The sequence below is a fragment of the Diadema setosum genome, chromosome 21 (assembly GCF_964275005.1).
Source record: "Diadema setosum chromosome 21, eeDiaSeto1, whole genome shotgun sequence".
NCBI classification, from domain to species: domain Eukaryota; kingdom Metazoa; phylum Echinodermata; class Echinoidea; order Diadematoida; family Diadematidae; genus Diadema; species Diadema setosum.
The window spans coordinates 16,376,289-16,396,653 of NC_092705.1; the positions used below are offsets into that span (position 1 = coordinate 16,376,289).

Here is a 20,365-nt window from a genome sequence, read left to right on the forward strand (position 1 = left end):
AGTTCGAGAGCGAGAGCTCACCAGGCCAAAACTACATAGCTTCTACCAAAGATCGTAGACGGAATAATCTTTGGTACTGCTAAACGGTTAGTTAGATGTCTACTCGGAACCAGGTAGCTGACTAGCTGACGACCAAGCTCATATATATTATCATAAAGAACCTATAATCAAAAAGTGTGTAAGCCTACTACTATTAAGTACATATACAATGGAGGACGAAGAAGAGATAAATTTAGAAGATACTTATGACATCACGCACGAATTAGACATTTCCACGACGTCTCCGTTCGATGAAAATCATGACGCGCTTGATCTGGGCTCTGACGGATTGAAATCAGAAACTGATGAGGAGTCTCTCCCGCAAGATTCTTCAGACGTTTCCTCTGAACAGCAGCGGGTGGGGGAACGCACATTTTTCCAGCATATCGGACTAGGGGTAGTCTTCATCCAGTGTTGTAAGTACAAGTAGGACCTAGGCCTACTAGATATCTACTAGACATGTGCTAGGTAGAGGTTCTAGAACGTCTAGGCCTATGTCATTGTCAGTAGCTCTATATGTGAATACAAATTCTAACGTTACAAATAATGAATGTTTATGAGTGCAATTCCTGGATGGACAGATGTCAGAATATGTCATGAGGTGAATGAAGTGATCCATTCAACAAGTCGCAGCCGAGTTGAATGGGTCAAACATTTCATCTTTCACCGAATGAAATATTCTCTGTCCATTGCACGAATGAAAAACATTTATTATTTGTTTTAGTTTTATATGCAAATGCCTAATCCATGTCATTTGGATGTTTTATGGATTTAGAAACAAGAGAATCTGAGATCACATAAATTTACACACACCATGTGCACACTGCAAACGCAATCATTTTTTTTTTTTTTTTTACAGGTAGTGTGCTCTCACCAGTCTCAGTGAGCATGCAATGGAGCAAATTGTATGGATCCAAAATTGCACGGTACTACGACAGAGCCACAATTGCACGAATGATGTCGTAGCGAAATGGGCCGAATGATCAATGTCAAACAACCAGTCAAATGACAATGGATCTCTTCAGGCATTATATAATATACAATTAAATGAATGTTTATGAGTGCAATGGACAGAATATTTCATGAGATGAAAGATGAAACGATCCATTCAAAGAGGCGCAGCTGAGTTGAATGGGTCAAACATTTCATCTTTCACTGAATGAAATATTCTGTCCATTGCACGAATGAAAAACATGTTATTTGATTTATATAATGCCTAAAATAGATCCTTGCCCTTTGATGTTTCAGTAATTTAGAAACGAAAGAATATGAGACCCCGAGAGTGCTCACTGAGTGCTTTATGCTAGCGCACTGTCGCATACACAGACTGCAAACACAAGCGTTTTACATGCGTAGTGTGTCAGGCTCTCAGCCAGCATGCAAGGGAGCAAATCATATGGATCCGAAATTGCACGGATGATGATGTCATAGTGAAATGGGCTGAATGATCAATGTCAAACAACCAATCAAATGACAAGGATCTCTTCAGGCGTTAGTGTACAGTTAAACTCGCATAAGTCGATCTTCTCGGGACTGAGCAAAACACATCGACTTAGGCGAGTTTCGACTTGTGCGTAAGTCGAAAAAATTCGACTTACAGTTACACCATGCGTACACATGTATAATGTACATGTATGTTGTCTACTCTGGAGCCGAGAGCTGGAGCGGTGTGCCCGATATTTGCCTTTCAGCAAGACACTTCTATCCACATTGATGCAGGCCAGGTCTATACACTAACTTTTATTTTGGTGGCCCGATCGGGCCACCAAAATGATTGATTTTTATTTTTTGGTGGCCCGAAAAAAAAAACCTAAGCAAAACTAAATCGGTCCTACTAAACGTAGAAAAATAAATATTACGTATTACTGAAGTGATACAGGACGGTACCCACGTCTAAAATAAATAAATAGAAAATTTAATCATCTTATACCGTTATTCTGAGTTCTAAGATTTAGCAAATAGGCTTATTGATTACTATAAAAGTTGATGCCCATTTAGGTGGTCAAAATTTACGTTTGAAATGAGAAAGTGGGAGCATTTGCAGACTTTTGTAAACATCCGACATTTGTTTTAGCATCGTAAAGAGCCGAAAGTGACCATTATTTATTTCTGATTGTAAAAGCAATCATCCACCATTTACAAGTATTTTAACACCTTGCGGGGCCGAATGTTACCGCAAATCATTTTCAAATGTAAAAACAAGCAACCGACATTCATTCTAGGATTTTACGGAGCTGAATATCATCCTTATTCATTTCCGAACGTGAAAGCAAACATCCGCTTTTTATTTTATCATCTGAGCCGAATGATACCGTTAATCATTTCAAAATGTAAAAGAAACAATCTGTTATTTTAGCATCGTACGGAGCAGAATATTACTGTTATTCGATCTATAAATTCAAAAGCAAACACCCGACAATTATTTTATGATCGTAAGGAGCCGAATGTTACTGCTGTCCACTTCCGAAAGTGAAATGAATCATCTAACAATTATTTCAGCATCGTAAGGAGCCGAATGTCAAGGCAGACATCCGACATTTACTTTACCATCAAACGCAGCTGAACGTTATTGTTATTCATTTCGAAATGTTAAATAGCAAATGTCTGATATTTATTTTAGCATTTTAATATTATGAAGCAGAATGTTACTGCTATTCACTTCCGAACGTAAAAGCAATCATCTGACATTTATTTTGGCATCTTCCTGAGCCGAATGTTACATGCTATTTACTTTCGAACATAAAAAAGCGAACATTCGGCATTTATTTCATCATCGTAGGGAGTTGAATGTTATTGTTATTCATTTCAGAACGTCAAAGCAAACATTCAACATTTATTTTAGCATCTTCCGGAGCTGAATGTTATTGCTATTTACTTTCGAACATAAAAGCAAACATCAGACATTTATTTTATCATCGGACTGAGTTGAATACTATTGTTATTCATTTCCGAACGTCAAAGCAAATATCAAACATTAACTTTACCATCAAACGGAGCTAAATGTTACTGTTATTCATTTCGAAATTTAAAAGCAAACATCCGACAGTTATATAGCATCGTATGAAGAAGAACATTACTGCTACATGTATTCACTTCCGAACGTAAAAACAATCATCTGACATTTATTTTAGCATCTTCTGGAGCCGAATGCTATTGTTATTTACTTTCGAAAGTAAAAGCAAACATCAGACATTTATCTCATCGTCGTACGAAGTTGATTATTATTGTTATTCATTTCCGAACGTCAAAGGGATAATTCGACATTACTTTAGCATCTTCCGGAGCTGAATGTTATTGTTATTTACTTTCGAACGTAAGAGTAAACATCCTGCATTTATTTTATCATCATACGAAGTTGATTATTATTGTTATTCATTTCCGAACGTCAAAGGGATAATTCGACATTTACTTTAGCATCTTCCGGAGATGAATGTTATTGTTATTTACTTTCGAACGTAAAAGTCAACATCCAGCATTTATTTCAGCATCTTCCTGAGCCGTATTTTATCCTTAAATTCATTTCCGAACGCAAAATCAAATATCTGACATTAGTTTCAGCACCGTACGGAACTTAATTTTACCATTATTAATTTTCAAAAGTATAAGCAAACATCCGACATTTATTTTAGTATTATACAGAGTCGAATATTACCGTTATTGTCCCCGCCGAACGAGTTCGAGCAGGGGACTATGAAACGGGCTCCGTACGTGTGTGTGTCCGTGTGTCCGTGTGTCCGTCCGTGCGTCCGTGCGTCCGTGTGTGATCAAAATGTTCAAAATGCTACTCCTTCGCCATTTCCAACCTGATTTTGATTCTGTTTGCTTTATATGATAGCACTACATGGGAGCTTTGAAACTTCTATAAAGAATTTCAGTTGTGACCTTTGACCTTGACCTTTGACCTATATTGTACATTTTGCTTCAAAATGCTACTCCTTCGCCATTTCTAACCCGATTTTGATTCCGTTTGCTTTATGATGGCACTAGGTGAGGGCTTCAAAACTTCTACACAGAATTTTGACCTTTGACTTCTTTGACCTTTGACCTTGATTTTTTGCCTATATTGTACATTGGCTACAAAATGCTACTCCTTCGCCATTTCTAACCCGATTTCGATTCCGTTTGCTTTATATGATGGCACTAGGTGAGGGCTTCAAAACTTCTACACAGAATTTTGACCTTTGACTTCTTTGACCTTTGACCTTGATTTTTGACCTAAATTGTACATTTTGCTACAAAATGCTACTCCTTCGCCATTTGTAACCCAATTTCAATTCCGTTTGCTTTAAGTGATGGCACTTGGTGAGGGCTTCAAAATTTCTACACAGAATTTTGACCTTTGACTTCTTTGACCTCTGACCTTGATTTTTGACCTGTATTGTACATTTTGCTATTAAATGCTACTCCTTCGCCATTTCTAACCCGATTTCGATTCCGTTTGCTTTATGTGATGGCACTAGGTGAGGGCTTCAAAACTTCTACACAGAATTTTGTCCTTTGACTTCTTTGACCTTTGACCTTGATTTTTTACCTATATTGTACATTGGCTACAAAATGCTACTCCTTCGCCATTTCTAACCCGATTTCGATTCCGTTTGCTTTATGTGATGGCACTAGGTGAGGGCTTCAAAACTTCTACATAGAATTTTGACCTTTGACTTCTTTGACCTTTGACCTTGATCTTTTTACCTATATTGTACATTTTGCTACTAAATGCTACTTCCGGCGGGGACATATATTACGCACCGCGTAATTTCTACTTTTCCTTGTTCATTTCTAAAATTAAGAGCAAACATCTGACATTTATTCTAGCATCTTATGGAGCCGATTGTTACCGCTGTTCATATCCAAAACTGAAGACAAACATCCAGCTTTTTTTTTTGTGGGCCCGGCGTGCGTCTTTGGTGACCCCGGTCGCATATTAACTATTCGCGAAATCGTGATTCGATTCTCGAAAAGACTCCGCCAAGTATAACGCATAGATCGCTACACTCGGCAGGGGCTACGTCGTCCTTTCACCAGGTCTGGGTAACGGAAACCAAAGTCTCGCGTGAGTTCTTGCGTTACCTATCGTTAATGTCAACGAAACATCGTTAATTTGCGCTTGGGATCGTTACTTTTCCCGATCGTTAGTTTGCGTTACTGACGATTCGGGTGAAACCGCTTGCGTTATTAACGCAAAGTTTCTTTTGGTATATACTGTATGTAAACAAAAACTGGCGTCTCGTGATTTTGACAGTGATTTATTACACAATAAAATCTTATTCGACTTAGGCACAGTGAATTCAATGGTTTTTCCATGAAAGTGTTCTTGAAATTTCATCGACTTAGGCGAGTATTCGACTTAAAAAATTCGACTTGTGAGTGAATTAATACGCGTAAGTCAATGGGGAAAAATCGGGACTTTTTAAAATCTTCGACTTAAGCGATTATTCGACATATACGACGTCGACTTAGGCGAGTTTACCTGTATATACAATTGTAATGGAAACCTGAACAGCTAAGCCTACAACAATGCATTCTTGATTCAAAGGGTCAAAGGCATACATATAATTGCTCGATTGTACGTATTAAGTTTTTTGGTTTAGGTAAAGATTCAGCATAAAACTTTTTGTGAGATACTTCCAAAAAACCATGTTATGAAATTTTAAAGAGCATACAATTCTGAAGAGGAATCCCAACTTTTTGATGAAAATTAATGTTAGTTTTGAAATGGCCGAGATATTATATCCATTGAAAACAAAGTCGTTTCTGCACATAAAACAAAGTGATCCTAGGTTAGGTGGGTAGGCCAAGCCTACCACCTTGCTCTGTTTCGGATCAGCCATTTCAAAACCAATTTTCATTAAATATTTTAAAACTTCGAATTATGTTCTATTAGAATCTAGAACCTATTGACCGATTCGGGTTCGTTGAAGGCAGCAGACATTTTATGGCACTGGGCGCAGCCATGAGCTCAAATTGTGTCTCAGCCGACCCCCCCTGCTCTCCCCCACCCCCGGGCAACATGTTTATCGCGCACTTGTAACAAAGGTTCGCGCACTAAGCAAGCATTCGCGCACTCAGTACGAGACACCCATTGGCTAAAGCAACCATGCATCAGTTTTTCATTCTGCGCGCATGCTAATGCAGGGAGAGGGGTGGGGAGTGGGAAGGGGGGTCGGCTGAGACACCGCGTAATGGCGCTGCCCATGCCAAAAATACACATAGCGCGTCACAGAATCGGTCAATAGCTCTTTCATTTTTCATAACAGGTGGTGGGACACATTACCACATTCCTTGAGGCGCTTGCAGGTCATCTATCTATCCCAGTACAAAAAGCTTTGTGTTCAGTCTGAAGAGTGCTGCGGAGGTCGCCTTCTACAAGTTTTATCCCAGTTGTCTAAAACGAAAACTGCTACAAGTGCTGTAGTTATGGGTAAATTTGGCCTAGTCTAACGGTTAGTAAATTTGGCCACTTGTAATGAGGGCGCTAGGGGCCAAGGGTACTAAACTTTGCACCTGTTCGCCTGGAATATTGCATCTGAGCAAGATTCAAGGCCAGTAGAAAAGGAATTTTTCACCATTTTGACATTTTTACACAAGTTTGTAGAATCAAATGTCGATCACAGCTAGTTTGCTGTGCGATAAATGCGTTGCGCAGGAGCAGACAGTGCAGCACAGTGTACACACATTCAGGGCAGCAAGCGCTGCGATTGATTTGAATAGAGCTTTCTCATAGCCATCAGAGCAAGTTCTTCTATGGTACAGTGCACTCCCGTTATAACGAACATGGTTATAACGAAATTCCGGTTACAATGAAGTAAAATTTAGGGCCGCAACATTATCAATTCTATGTATTTGTATTGTTTATTCATTCGGTTATAACAAAATTTCAATATAACAAAAGAAAACTGCAGGTCCCGGGGACTTTGTTATAACGGGAATCCACTGTATCTTTGAAAGGATTTAATTTTTCTGCCTTTCAGCTTATACTGAGTCACGGGAGTGATTGATTGAGGATATGGATTGTTCGAGCCCGACTAGACGCCATGCGAAGCACGGCGTCAGACAAGCTCTGACCCATACACTAATCTTATGAGAACCCTCAAAACGAACTACAAAGGTACAAAACTGTTGAAAATGTCTGCATTCTTGTTTCAGAATTCACGAATTACTCACATGAATCAAAATGATTGGACTATAAGCATGGTATTAGTCCGTAGTCAGCCCTCATGCAATGTAAACTGAGCAAAAATTGCAATTTTAAACCAAAAAGCTTACCATCGCAGCACGATTCTGAATACAACTCAGTACTAATACCCCAGCTTTGAATGATGCAAATGTGCACAAAGATGATAAAGCGCTGCATAGCGGAGCGCGTGAATGTCGCAATAGCCAAGTTCGAAGCTGGAACCATGACAGTGCTCCGTGCGTGTATGCTGCTTTAGTGTCTCACCCACACGATCGGCGACAGCACTACCTTTTCCTTTTCCCCAATGTTTTTTGCAGGAAAGGGAAATTTAGCCATAGCTTCTACCTGATGATGAAAGAAGAAAAGAAAGAGAAAGATATGCATGTAGGTGGCAGCTTCTATGTGAAAATGAAAGAAGAAAAGATAGAAAAGAAAGAGAAAGATATTGTGTAAGTGACAGCACACACTCGGGAACATGCTCAACCGCTTTGAAGCTATGACACTAACGCAAGGAAAAAACTAGAAATGTCGCTATGGCGACTGATATGCCTCCGCCATAATGCATGATTCAACCAATAGATGTATAGTAAAATGTCTTCACAATGTGTGATGACAGTTTCACATAACTGGCAAAACATTGAAATGACAGGTTTGTCAGAAATGTCTTGAATTTTCACTTTCCTTGAACTACATATGTAGGTTTGCTTTGATTGTCTACAGGTAGAGCACAGGTACATAACAGGTACAAGTATTTGGGGAATTGAGGATTTTTACTTGACTTTTCACCAACCCTAGATACATTGAATAATTTTCAAGGTATGAAGAATAAGTAATTTTTAAGGAGTTGACCTTGACCTTTGACCCTGACTATTGACCATGACCCCTAAAATTCCCTAGCTAATCCCTGCCAGTCAATGCATGCGTATGTACCAAGTTACACGAAGATTGAACCATTAGCAAGAAAAGTGAAATTGTAACATTTTCACCTGACCTTTGACCTTTTGACCTTTTACTTTATGACATGAAACTCTGGAGAATCATTACACAGTAGTACATGTCTACACTAAGTTTCAAGAAAATACCTTTGGGCATTGCATAGATATGGGGGAAATAGCAACATTTTCAGTATTTGACTTTGACCTTTTGACCTTTGACCTCTTGCCAATTTCACTACAAAACTACTCAACAAATTGCCCCATCATACTTCATCCTTGGACCAAGTTTGGTGAAAGTTGCTTCATCCAGTTTTGAGTTATCACGTAAACAGATAAATTTTAGGATTTGACCTTGATCTTTGACCTTTGACCTCTGTCCGATTTCACTCAAACTATATCAAGTAATTGTCCCATCATGCATCATCCTCGGACAAAGTTTGGTGAAATTTGCTTGATCCAGTCTTGAGTTATCGCGTAAACAGATCTGTTTCATGATTTGACCTTGACCTTTGACTTTGGCCTTTAGCCGATTTCACCCAAGCTCTAATCAAGTACAGTAATTGCTCCATCATACTCTATACTTGGACCAAGTTTGGTAAAATTCCAGTCAATATTACTCAAGTTATCGTGTAAACAAATGCGGACGGACGTATGGACGGACGGACAACCCGAAAACATAATGCCTCCGGCACCACTTCGTGGCGGAGGCATAAAAAAACAAATTTTTGCTGTTCAATGACCTCATAGAAAAAGCCGCTGGGTGGCTACATTCAGACCAAATTATACACCCTAAGTGCATGCGCTAAAAGGATTCGTACTGTGCTTGTACAGAGCTTGTACAGAGCAGCATTTCAAGCGATCGAGATTTTCCAACAATTTTCCAACACTTGTAGATACTAAAAGCGTTAAAAGTTCACTTCTATTCGACCAGTGTAGGAAGGAATCGTACTTTTGTATTGACTTTAGAAGTACATGTTAAAGGGCTCAGTGTTAGCATCACCCAAACAAAAAGGAACTTATTGTCCAAGCACTTTTATTTTAATTCTGCTGCTCATAAGTTATAGCATCAACATGGTATAATGAAATGGGTCTTTATTTGTTATGAAGAAAGCTCAGTTTTATTTAAAGTGGAGTTAGTGAGATAGTAATAATTTTGTTTGTTGCAGTTTATAAGATGCATGCCTTCAGGGTTTTACACATAAAATAAAATGTTTGCTTTGAATTTAAGCTTGATGTTTGAAATTTACAGTACATCTGCGGACTTCTCCAATTTAAACATTAGCATCTAGAATGCTACTGGATTGAGGCTTGATTTGTCCAGCACTGAAATGAAAGAGTGTACATGTGTGCATGCTAGACAGGTGACTGCTAAGAGTCTGTTCAGGGAGGTGCCACCTTCCTGGTCTGTTGTACAACTCTGTCTGTTTAGCTTTAGACTTGAACTTACAGTTAGTTTCAACTGTTTTTTTTTTTCTTTAAAGACCCAGGAACACTCCAGACCTCTTGGTGTCATGCAGAAAATGTGTAACTTGGGGAAAGTAATGGCAGGGAGAAAATTAAATATTGGCAGTCATAGGGAAAATCATATTGTTTTTTTTTTCTTTTATTGTATGTAAAAAAAAAATCTTATGCTGACTGCAAGTTGACTTGTCAGCTGGCATTTATTACTTTGCACATGAGCAGAAAAAGGGTCATTGTACCAACAGGCATGTTGGTTTTTGAAATTAATGGGATAAGCATCTGTGATGTAATGATTATTCATGTAAATTGTACAATTATGTAATCAAGACAATAAATGCTGCTTACCAGCACATCCACCTAACAGCAAAAGTGGTATGTGGCAATATCAATAGAAAAAGATTGTCAGTAGAATACATTCAGTGCAAAAATATGAAAAGGACACAATCCAGAATGTAAGGATCATTTTGGTCATCTGGTCAATTAAAGTTTATTCTATGAACAGGATTGTTGACTCCAAAATACGAAGCTTAAATGCATTACATTGTATGTCGCTCTGAAAATGCGTGAAGTGCCCCTAACGGAGTAAGAAAAATGGAAAGGTCATTCACACCAATGACTGTCTTCATGAGCTACAATGTAACTCTGAGGTGGCTTTTGTTTTCATTGAAGAGATGTAAAAAATGTAATGGATATCAACTGAAATGTGAAAAATAAGATATACTACATACTCTGAGACTGCATTGAAAAAAAACCCACACATTGTCGTATGTATGCTCTATTTTAAGTATTTTAGAGACTTCAAATTCTATGATGCATACATACATGTAGGAATGTGCACTCGGGTGGCATATTAAATGTGTATTCATGTAAACTGAATTATATCTTTCAGTGTTCTTGTACAAATTGTATATTTCCCTAAGCCTGTCAATGGCTGACATGGCTTGGAAAATTGTGTACATCCTCTGTAATTCATTTGCCGCAGTTGGAAAGAGTTGTGCTAGAATTATGCAGAGAACTAAAAAGTGTTATTTTCATTCCAGTCCCCACTAGCTGTGTCTTCAGTCGCGAGAGTCGCGGGGCAGTGTGGTGTTCGCTGTCCACCTGAAGTCAAATTATAATTATGCAGAACACTAAGGCTGACTCTGATCTAATAACAGCGACACAGTGCGATTGTCGTGGGTGTTTTCCCCGATAGATGGGCACAGTACGTACAATGCAGCATTGAGGGTTCTAACTGCCCCCCCCCTTTATCCTGAGGAATTATTGATCTGTGCTTTACGCCTCACAGTTGCAGCTGAACACGGTTGAATTGGGCTGGAAGAGTGAGAAGTCGTGTCTAGGCATCCAGGTAGCCAACCTACTGGCAGACAGAGTGACCCATAAAAAAGTGGACCCTATGATACGTGAAACAAGTGGTGTGGGGGGGGGGGGCTCTTGAAGAATTATAAGACAGCTAAGCACAGCCTCAAAGGTGTTGACTTGTCTTCTGCTTTATCTTTTATGATTCAATATCACATGAGACAGTTTATGTGTTGATCTGAAAGCTCTTTATAGGAAATGTTGAAAGCATTCAGGAGAGAGAGAGAGAGAGAGAGATAAATCAACTACATTTTTAGTGTGTTGTTAGAATGTCCAGTGTTCGCTATTAAACTGAATGTAAACATATGATATTCTCATGTCTAAGAGCAATTGTGTACACATATATACAGTATAGTGTGTACAGTAGAAGGGTGTGAAAAGATGGCACACTGAAATTAATGGATTGTTTGTGGTAATAATGTTGCCATGCCATAGTGCATTATGGTGGGTATGTTTGTTGCTTTCTTTCATGGAAGAGAGTCTCTCATCTACTGTAAAAGTGCGACATTTTTGCACATTTCGCGAGACACATTTTTGCCCAAAAATTCAAACACATGAATTGTTTTGCTTGTTATTACTTCAAATGTGTTAGTTTTATGAAATCAAACTTTGTGAAATTCATATTGCCAGGCCAAGCACCTCAATGATGAATGAAAATGTCCATTTTTACAGTATTTATTTTGCTCTATGAGGTTAGAGTAAAAGAATGTGAATGTTATACATCTATGGAAGATGTGAAAGTGTTTTGATTGCACCTGATACAAATAAACCTGTTTTGTTCAAAACTTTGTGTAGCACTCTCACTATTCATGCATTAAACTTACCCTGGAGGAGGTGGAGACAAAATGCTTTAGTGGTTGACACATATGTGAGAATTTTGAACGATGTACAATTGCCAATTTTTTCGCACCTTATGACACTCTTTCCCTTAGAACACACCAGGATGATCTAAGAAACAAGATTCTTTCTTGTCATTTCAAAGCCTGGTAAATTTCCTTTCAGGAAATGTATGGCTTGGTTGACTTCTGACTGATATTTTGCATTTGACAAGGACTTAAGTGTAAAATTACAGTAAAAACGCTATTTTCACAACAAGTTTTGTTTTTCAAACCAATGATGTGCCTTTTTGTCTCGCCCACTGGAGGTGAAGGCGAGACTAATGGATCCAAATGGCGTCCGTCCGTCGTTCGTCCGTTGTCTGTCGTCCGTCCATCGTCCGTCACAAATGTTAAAGTTTGCCTGCAAGACTCTCTTATGATGCATAACTTGGCAACTGTTACAGCAATGGCAGCCACACTTGGGTGATAGAAGCACTAGGGGTATCTTCATGTTATGGTGTTGTCGGAGGTCATGTGATGATGTCAAAAGTCATTTGAGGTCATACAGTATATATTAAAGAGTATGTGCAAGGCTCTCTTTTCTATGTTAAAGTTTACCTGCAAGACTCTCTTTTGACAAAGAACTTCACATAAGTTGCTTGGATTACAACCTAACTTGGGTCATAGATGCACTGGGGGTACCTTCATGTTATGGTGCCGTTAGAGGTCACAGGATAAGGTCAAAGGTCATTTGAGTTCATACGTTAAAGTTCACTTGCAAGACTCTCTTATCACACTTAACTCGACACATGTTGCGACATTGGCAATCAAACTTGGGTGATGGATGCACTGGGGGTACCTTCATGTTGTGGTGCCATAAGAGGTCACATGATAAGGTCAAAGGTCAAAGGTCATATGTTAAAGTTTACTTGCAAGACTGTCACAGACAGGGGTCAACAAACTTTTAGGGCCCAATGTTAAGTTTTTATGGCGCGTTTTGATTATGGCTCGTAACTTTTGATCCCTTTGTCTGTTTGTGACCAAACTTGGATGGTAGATGTCCCTTGGGGAGGTGAAGGTCATCACAAGGTCAAAGGTCACATACAGGGGTCAACGAACTTTTAGGGCCCAATGTAATGTTTCTATGGCATGTTTTGATTATGGCTCATAACTTTTGATCCCTTTGTCCCTTTGTCACCAAACTTGGATGGTAGATATCCCTTGAGGAGGTGAAGGTCATCACAAGGTCAAAGGTCACAAACAGGGGTCAACAAATTTTTAGGGCCCAATGTTAAGTTTTTAAGGGCGCATTTCGATTGTGGTTCAGAACTTTTCCTTTCTATGTCCGTTTGTGACCAAACTTGGACGGTAGATGTCCCTTGGGGAATTAAAGGTCATCAAAAGGTCAAAGGTCACAGAAAGGGGTCAACAAATTTTTAGGGCCCATTAAGTTTTCTGCCGCGTTTCGATTATATGGCTCATAACTATTGATCCCTTTGTCTTTTTGTGACCAGACTCGGATGGTAAATGTCCCTTGGGGAGTTGAAGGTAACCACAAGGTCAAAGGTCATAGGCGGGTCAATGAACTTCTGGGAGTTAGAAATATTAATTTCTTGTACGCGAATGGGTGAGACACAATTTGGCACTTGCCTTGTTTATGGTACGTGGCATCTAATATCTGACCATGTTCTGGATCTGACATATCATGGGTATGTACCACAAAATTATAAGAACTTTATGAGCACATATAAAATTACAGAGAACAACTGAAATATCAAAGCCCTAAACAGACAAACATCTGTGATGCTTTTATTTCTATCGTTGCTGCAAATTCTACTTTGTTGTCCCAACTGTAATGTATACAAAAATTTGATGTTCCACCTAATGTACAATGTACATATCCTGAAAAAAATTGTACGTCTGCTGGCTGTACATGGGACGTATCATTCTTTTATGCAAGATTATACTCAGTTTTTGTCACGGACGTGCGTCCGCTATTTACTAATAAAGATCGTAGCCCATTAAATGTTATTGGCGATATTGTTCTGAGTCGTAATCAACTAAGATCTACACTTAGCCACACGATGATATGTATGTTTTGAGTTTCTGTCCATCCCTTGTCAAATGCGAACTGAAATTACATTTTTAGACGAACTGCCAAGAAAAAAAGAACGTCCGTGATGATTAAAACGTTATCGATTGGGGTGCCATCTTGCTTTGATGGCGAAGGTGTACATTTTACGTTTGGCTCTCTAGCCGAGGAACTGCATGTCTTGTTTGGAGCGGACTGGGGCTCGTCTGCAGTTTTTTTTGCCATACGATTCACCGAAAACCAAGCAAATAATTAACATTTTCTCTGAAAATTCACCTTCTAATCCCTCTCTGAGCAATATATATGTTGAAAGGGTGTCAAATTTCTTATGATTTGCATTGACAATACCTTTTCAAATTTTTGAAAGAGTTAGGAAGGCTACGTACTATCTGTCGATTAGTTACCCGTCCTGGAACATGACCCTAGTAGTAGAACGAACTATTGTGACAATTTCAGCGAACGTCCGTGAGGTATGCATCCGACTGATAGGGATAACTTGTCTCGAAAATGTCCTCTATTCTTTAAAACTTTTAGCTCTAATAGCGACAAATAAAGTTTCACAATGTATAAACAAGATAAACAAGCTTTTATAATTGAGAATTGGCAATATTTATTTAGGAGTTTGCAGAGGAGTTTGTTCTCGACATGAAAGCGCTATTTGTTGTGAATAGAATGCGTTTCCAACTCAAGAGAACTGCATTGTTCAATATCTCGTTTGTTCCGAACGTCCGTGAGTTACATGCGAACCTCCGTGATGAAAACTATGCTATGTTTGTTGGGTTATAGAGACTGCCTAGATCAGATAGATCTTAAGTATCTTATTATTTGGGAGTAAGGATTAAAGTATGGGGATAGTGAAATAAGTGTTTGAAATATTGAGTTTCTGTAAAATGCGCGTAAATTGGAGAAAGTGTTTAGAGGAAGAGTAATATTTCAACAGAAATGACGAATTTGGTTAAATCATCAGTTGTCTACCATTACATACAGGTTAAGAGTACATGTTGATATTCTGCCAACACATACATACAGTGTATGTCCCTTAAGATATTTCGTTACGATTTTGAACTGAATCAGATCGTTGCAAGCTATGTTAAATGGTATTCAAATGTATGTGCAGTACTATTCCTCACAGACGTTTGCTGCTCTGGACATGGTAAACTTCCATGATGAATAAAAACTTGTTCCTCTGGGAAAATCCTTGTATAATTTGGTTCATAATAAAGCTTGAATTACACACTCTTTCAGGTAAGATAAATGATTTGGAGAATTTCTCCTTTTTAAATTTTGCGTTGTTTGGCTCAATTGTACTGTACATCGTTCAAAATTCTGACCCATATACATGTGTACTGCAAAACAAGGAATGTTGACGTTCATTTTAATTTCGTGAATTTCGCGAGAGCCAAGATTCGCGAAATTGAAATGCACGTGAAAGTTCTTGTCTACACTATATGTATGCATTGAATATTAGAGGCAGCTTGCGAAAATTTCATGCTGCAAAAAAGGGCGTCGACTCCAATTCGCGAAAATTTCATGCAGCAAAAATATTGTGTTTTACAGTATGCTATACCAAGGGCCAAATTCATGGTTCTTTGGAGGACAAGACAAAAGAAGGCTGCAAGTACTGCTAACTTTGAAAGCCTATTTGTATAGAACCCTTGAAACCAAATTGTCAATAGTAGTTACAGACCTAGTCATGTGGAGATTCATGGGTGTCTTAAAATTCATGCACTGCCCACTGGGGTACATTTGAAAACCACAAATAGCACCAGGCACAGTCAGCGAAATACATTTGGTATGTGCATCAACATTCAACTTGAATGGTTGACTCCAAAGATCAGTAATAAAACTTACCGGTAAATACGGTACACAATTTGTTCAGGGGATTCTTGAAAATATTTGAGCTAGGCCAGCCTTCCCATTTCATGGTATGCCCACACTACAGAGTTTACAATTGTAAATTTGCTAGCAGTGATTGTTGTGTGGATGGGTATATGGGATTACGTGGTCATCAAGCCTTGTTGACTTCTAATGTTTTATCAAAGACACTTTATAGAGAACACTTTTCAGTCTACCAAGTACTGGTCCTTTCACTATCTGTGTAGCCTTGTGTGTGGGTTTCCATGTTGATCTCTGAAAATACTTAGACAAATCTGATGTCAATTATTATGAATGTCCCTCAAAGAACTCATTTGTGTCATTTCTTTCAGATTTTGTGACCATTGCCTGCATTCTTGGTACAGGTATTCTTGGTAAGTGTCATAGAAAACTTGTCTACATTGTTGAGGTAATTGATTTTAAAAGCACAATTTACCTTTTGCATATGAAACAAAAACCCAGCGTTAGTGCTTTAAAATAGTTCTAAAATGTGATTTAGGGAAAGAAACAACCACTGTAAAAATTTGAATCCGTGTAATCGATGTCAAGTGTTGTTAAATACACAAAATATAAACAATAGTTATAATAAAAATGTTTCCAGACTAAAGCGTATACAGTTACGGTTTATTGAGAAAAACACTGATATCTCCTTATATCTTAGGCTTTATTGCAAAAATTTTATATGGTAGGATGTTTTATGATACAACAGACCTACACATATGAATCAAAAGTGATATCTTGAACATTTTTGAAATCACTGCTCCCAAAGGTAAACTGGACCTTTAATGGAATTAATATTTGGTTTCAAGAACTTGTTTAATTTAAGCTTACTGCAAGGTAGTTACTGAGCTTGGGTTACCTTCACTTTGAGTTCAAGTGTTTATTGTACAATTCTCTGCTGCAGGGACTGCAGCAGAGAATTTTGATAACAAAATCAGTGAATTGTGTAAGTAATCCCAATTATATGAAGCTAATCTTTATTTTTGTGTCTGTGTGCATTGTTTAGTATGTGAGGATTGAACAGAGAAGCAACAGTAGGAGCCTACGTGTAACTTGCAAAAGTTCAAACCAATTCCTGAAAATACTTAAATTCCTCTGTTGTAACTGATAAATATTTTCTGTTATATCATTTCCTAGCAGAGTAAGGAGTGGAAATTTTGTATATTTGTAGATTTTTTTAAACTCTTTTGACCCCCCAAGTCCTCCCCCCCCCCCAGACCAGGTAAAAAAAAAATTGATATATTTAAAGTACTGGGTAACAAACTTGTGAATGCAACATGCATAGATAATGAATAACCCAGTTAAATATAACTCGTAAATATGGTCTATTTACAGAGACATTGTCGGTGTACAGATGTTTTCTTTGGATAGAGTGTGAGATTTGTAGTTATAATTAAGATGCCAAATGTATTATATGAAAAAACTGTATCTCAGCAACATAGTATTTCATGGTAACAAGAAAAACATAAGACTAGTTGCAGAAGAGATATTCAGGCTCAAGATTTGGTGAATTTGCAGTCTTCATAAAGGCCTTTTAGGGTAGTGTCATTTTTTTTTTTTTGTGGCTCTGGTGTGCCAATTTCAAAAACATAAATACTTCGCTATTTGGTGTGGATTTCATGCAATAAAGAAGAAATATGAAAAAGAGGAAGCAAAGGCCTTTCCTCCTGATTTTTATCATTGCGGAAAGTGGTCAAATGAGTAGTCCTTTAAAAATTTGAGATTTGAGTACTTTGGGTTTTAACAGCTTGTCAAATGTAGAAACACACATGAGTCATAGTTTGTGTGATTATCATGTCACAAAAGAAGAGAAAGAAGGGGAGGCAGAGATAGAGAAGAATTTTTTGATACAAAATCTGTCCGTCATCAAGGATGGTTGAACTGGTTGGCCTAACTGACAAAATCCTTCCAAATTTAAGGATATTAAAACAACAGATGCCATTTAGATTCAACAAATCATGATAGAATGTGGACTCAGTGTCCCCTTCAAGTAAACAGTCATTTCACATCACCATGTTGTGTGCAGGAAATATTCGTGCTCTGGAGGGCATTATCTGTTTTATTTCGATAACATCACGTGTGGCAGAGCGTCTCGCTGCCTAGGAGGGCGAAAAGAATCTTATGCTTTGCGGTTTTAGAGCATTCACTGTCCACCGTTGCAGCTGCATGAACGGCCACTTCCCGTTCACCACTGAAAGCCAGTTATTCAGGGAATTCTGAGTAATTTGCATAGATGTAATCTGACCTATCCATCTCACTGTCCCCTCACTCTGTTTGTCCTCCCTGTTGTGATGATATATTTCAAAGCCTGTGTTGACATTCCCAGTGCTGTCTAGTGTCATGCCTGCTTTGCTGCTATCTTACTTTCTTAATGAGACATAAAGATAGAAGTGACCAATCATGAGAAAACCAAGACAAACCGATATTGTTCATTGTGTACTTTACTATTGATATGGTACAGTGTATAAGCATTGTGTGAGATTGTGTTCATTGTATCATATTTATCTTTCTCTTTTGATCATGACATAAAAATAGGTGTGGGTTAATACCTTGAGATTTAGTGAGATATGAAGGAACTATGTTTCTTGTCACATATCAAAACTACAGGTGACTGACTTGTTTTATTTCAGGATATTTCCATTCTATTACAAAGCAGTGTTTAATACCAAGTGTGAAAAAACCCCAAACAAACATGAAAATGTTAGTGGGAGTATTGATGTCTGTATTCAAAGACCAGTTAAAATTTCCGGATCTATATGGAAATATGGGGTCCAGGAAGATAACATTGTGTTTGACAAAAAAACAAAAAACCAAACAAACAACAACACAAAAAACTACAATCAGTGTCATTTGGTCTCATGCATTTTTTTTTTGTTCTCCTCTCTTGTATATGTTGTCCCTTCCTTCTCTCTCCTTATTCATTCACCTCTTTCTTTGCGAATATTGCTCCACTGTCTCTTCTCATTTTTCATCTCTTTCTCTGTGCCTTTCCTTTGTCCATCCCTCTCTCTTTCTCTTTCTGTGGATTTGTCACTATCTGTCTGTCTGTCTGTCCATCTGTTTCACTCCTTATCCATCTCTTGCAATCTCTCTTTCAATTTCCATTGCCATCCAAACAGGTCTGCCCGTCACTCTGGCCCATTCCGGCTTCACACCATTTGTGGTCTCCTTTCTCATTGGCTTTGTGGTTCAGGTAAAGAGAGTTTCTCTCGTATTCAAAGGGATGGTATAGTTTTGGTTGAGATGGGACTTCAGGTTTGCATTCTTTTTTTTTGTGAGATAATGAGAAACCTCTTATGAAATAGGAAAGAGCATGTAATTCTAAGTGGAATTCAAAGTCTACTGTATAAGCTGTAATTTTCGCGAGGGTTTGATTTGCGCAAATTTTGTGAATCACAGTTGGATCAGGAATTTGACAACATGCGAAAATGTCGCCATGAGCCAGAGGAATAGTACATTTACTATAGCGTTAGTATTCATTCGCAAAAACAACATATCGCGTAAATGTCTGTGCCCTCCTCATTCGCAAAAATATCTGTCCACAAAAATAATAGTGTATTCAGTATTTGATGAAAATTGGTTTTGAAATGACCGAAAGGTGGGACCCACCTTTAGCATTGCTTTGCTTTACTTAGTTTTTTGGATATCTCAGCCATTTTAAAAGTGATTTTCATCAATAAACCTAATAAACTTTGAATCCCTATTAGAATTGTATGTTCTGTAACAATTCATAAGTGGTTTCTTAGTATCTCGCAAAAAGTTAGAAGCTCAGTCCACATCTCCACCAATACTCTGCCATCCCTTTAACTCCCTCTCCTGGGCAAGCCTTACTCAGATATTATGCATTTGTAATTTATTGTCAGCCGTGGGGGGAGCTTCCTGTCGATGTGCTTCTGTGGGAACAATTAGTAATCATGCTCGGTATTAGTTTACATAATGTGGTCTTTAAGTGAGATTGTTTCTCATGGAACAGCTGCAGTAGGTAGATCTCAAATTTTGTTTGTTACTGACAAATATTGGGGGGGGGGGGGGGCAGGAGGAAAAGAAGCAGAAGTTGATGCATTTTTAGTCTGGCTACCAGACCCTCTGCTTGTACTATTTTGCTGTACAGAATATTGACACCCTCAACGTCGAAAACTGGTATATGTTAAAGGCGCGGCGACTTTCTTGTGGGGCGGTAACGAAGCGGAGTCCAGTTGGCAAAGGGACTGGAAACGAGACTAATGCATTTTAAGTGCAGAATCCATATCACTTTCTGAAAAACAAACAAACATCCCAGTGGAGGTTTCATTTTACAATCCATCCTCAGTTTTCTAGTAATGTCAGGACTGGCGCCCTTCCAAATAAAAGATATGGCCGGATAAGTGACTGAAAGCTCAAGCACAACACTTTTAGGCATATTGTGTTTGTGATAAGGCATTGTTGATTTACTCTTTGCTACAATATATGACCATGTACAACTCTGTACATGATATTGCATGATTGTAACTGAGATAAATGATTTATGCTACTACGAGTGGGAAGACACCTTCCTCTTGGTTTCTGTTTCTTTTAGCAACAGTATTTCGCACAGAAAGTGCAAAGCCAATAATGTGCCAGTCCATGTCAGGAC

The 20,365-nt window shown here is 38.3% G+C and overlaps 1 protein-coding gene across 1 annotated transcript in view; it reads left to right on the plus strand.

The window, feature by feature from the left end:
* Positions 1-208: 208 nt before the first annotated feature.
* The window catches only part of LOC140244615 (uncharacterized), a 42,289-nt gene continuing 22,132 nt past the window's right edge, over positions 209-20,365 (plus strand). The window contains exons 1-3 of the mRNA XM_072324236.1: positions 209-455; positions 16,086-16,127; positions 18,873-18,946. Of these exons, the coding sequence (XP_072180337.1) occupies positions 209-455; positions 16,086-16,127; positions 18,873-18,946 (363 nt within the window). The remainder of the gene's footprint in view (positions 456-16,085; positions 16,128-18,872; positions 18,947-20,365) is intronic.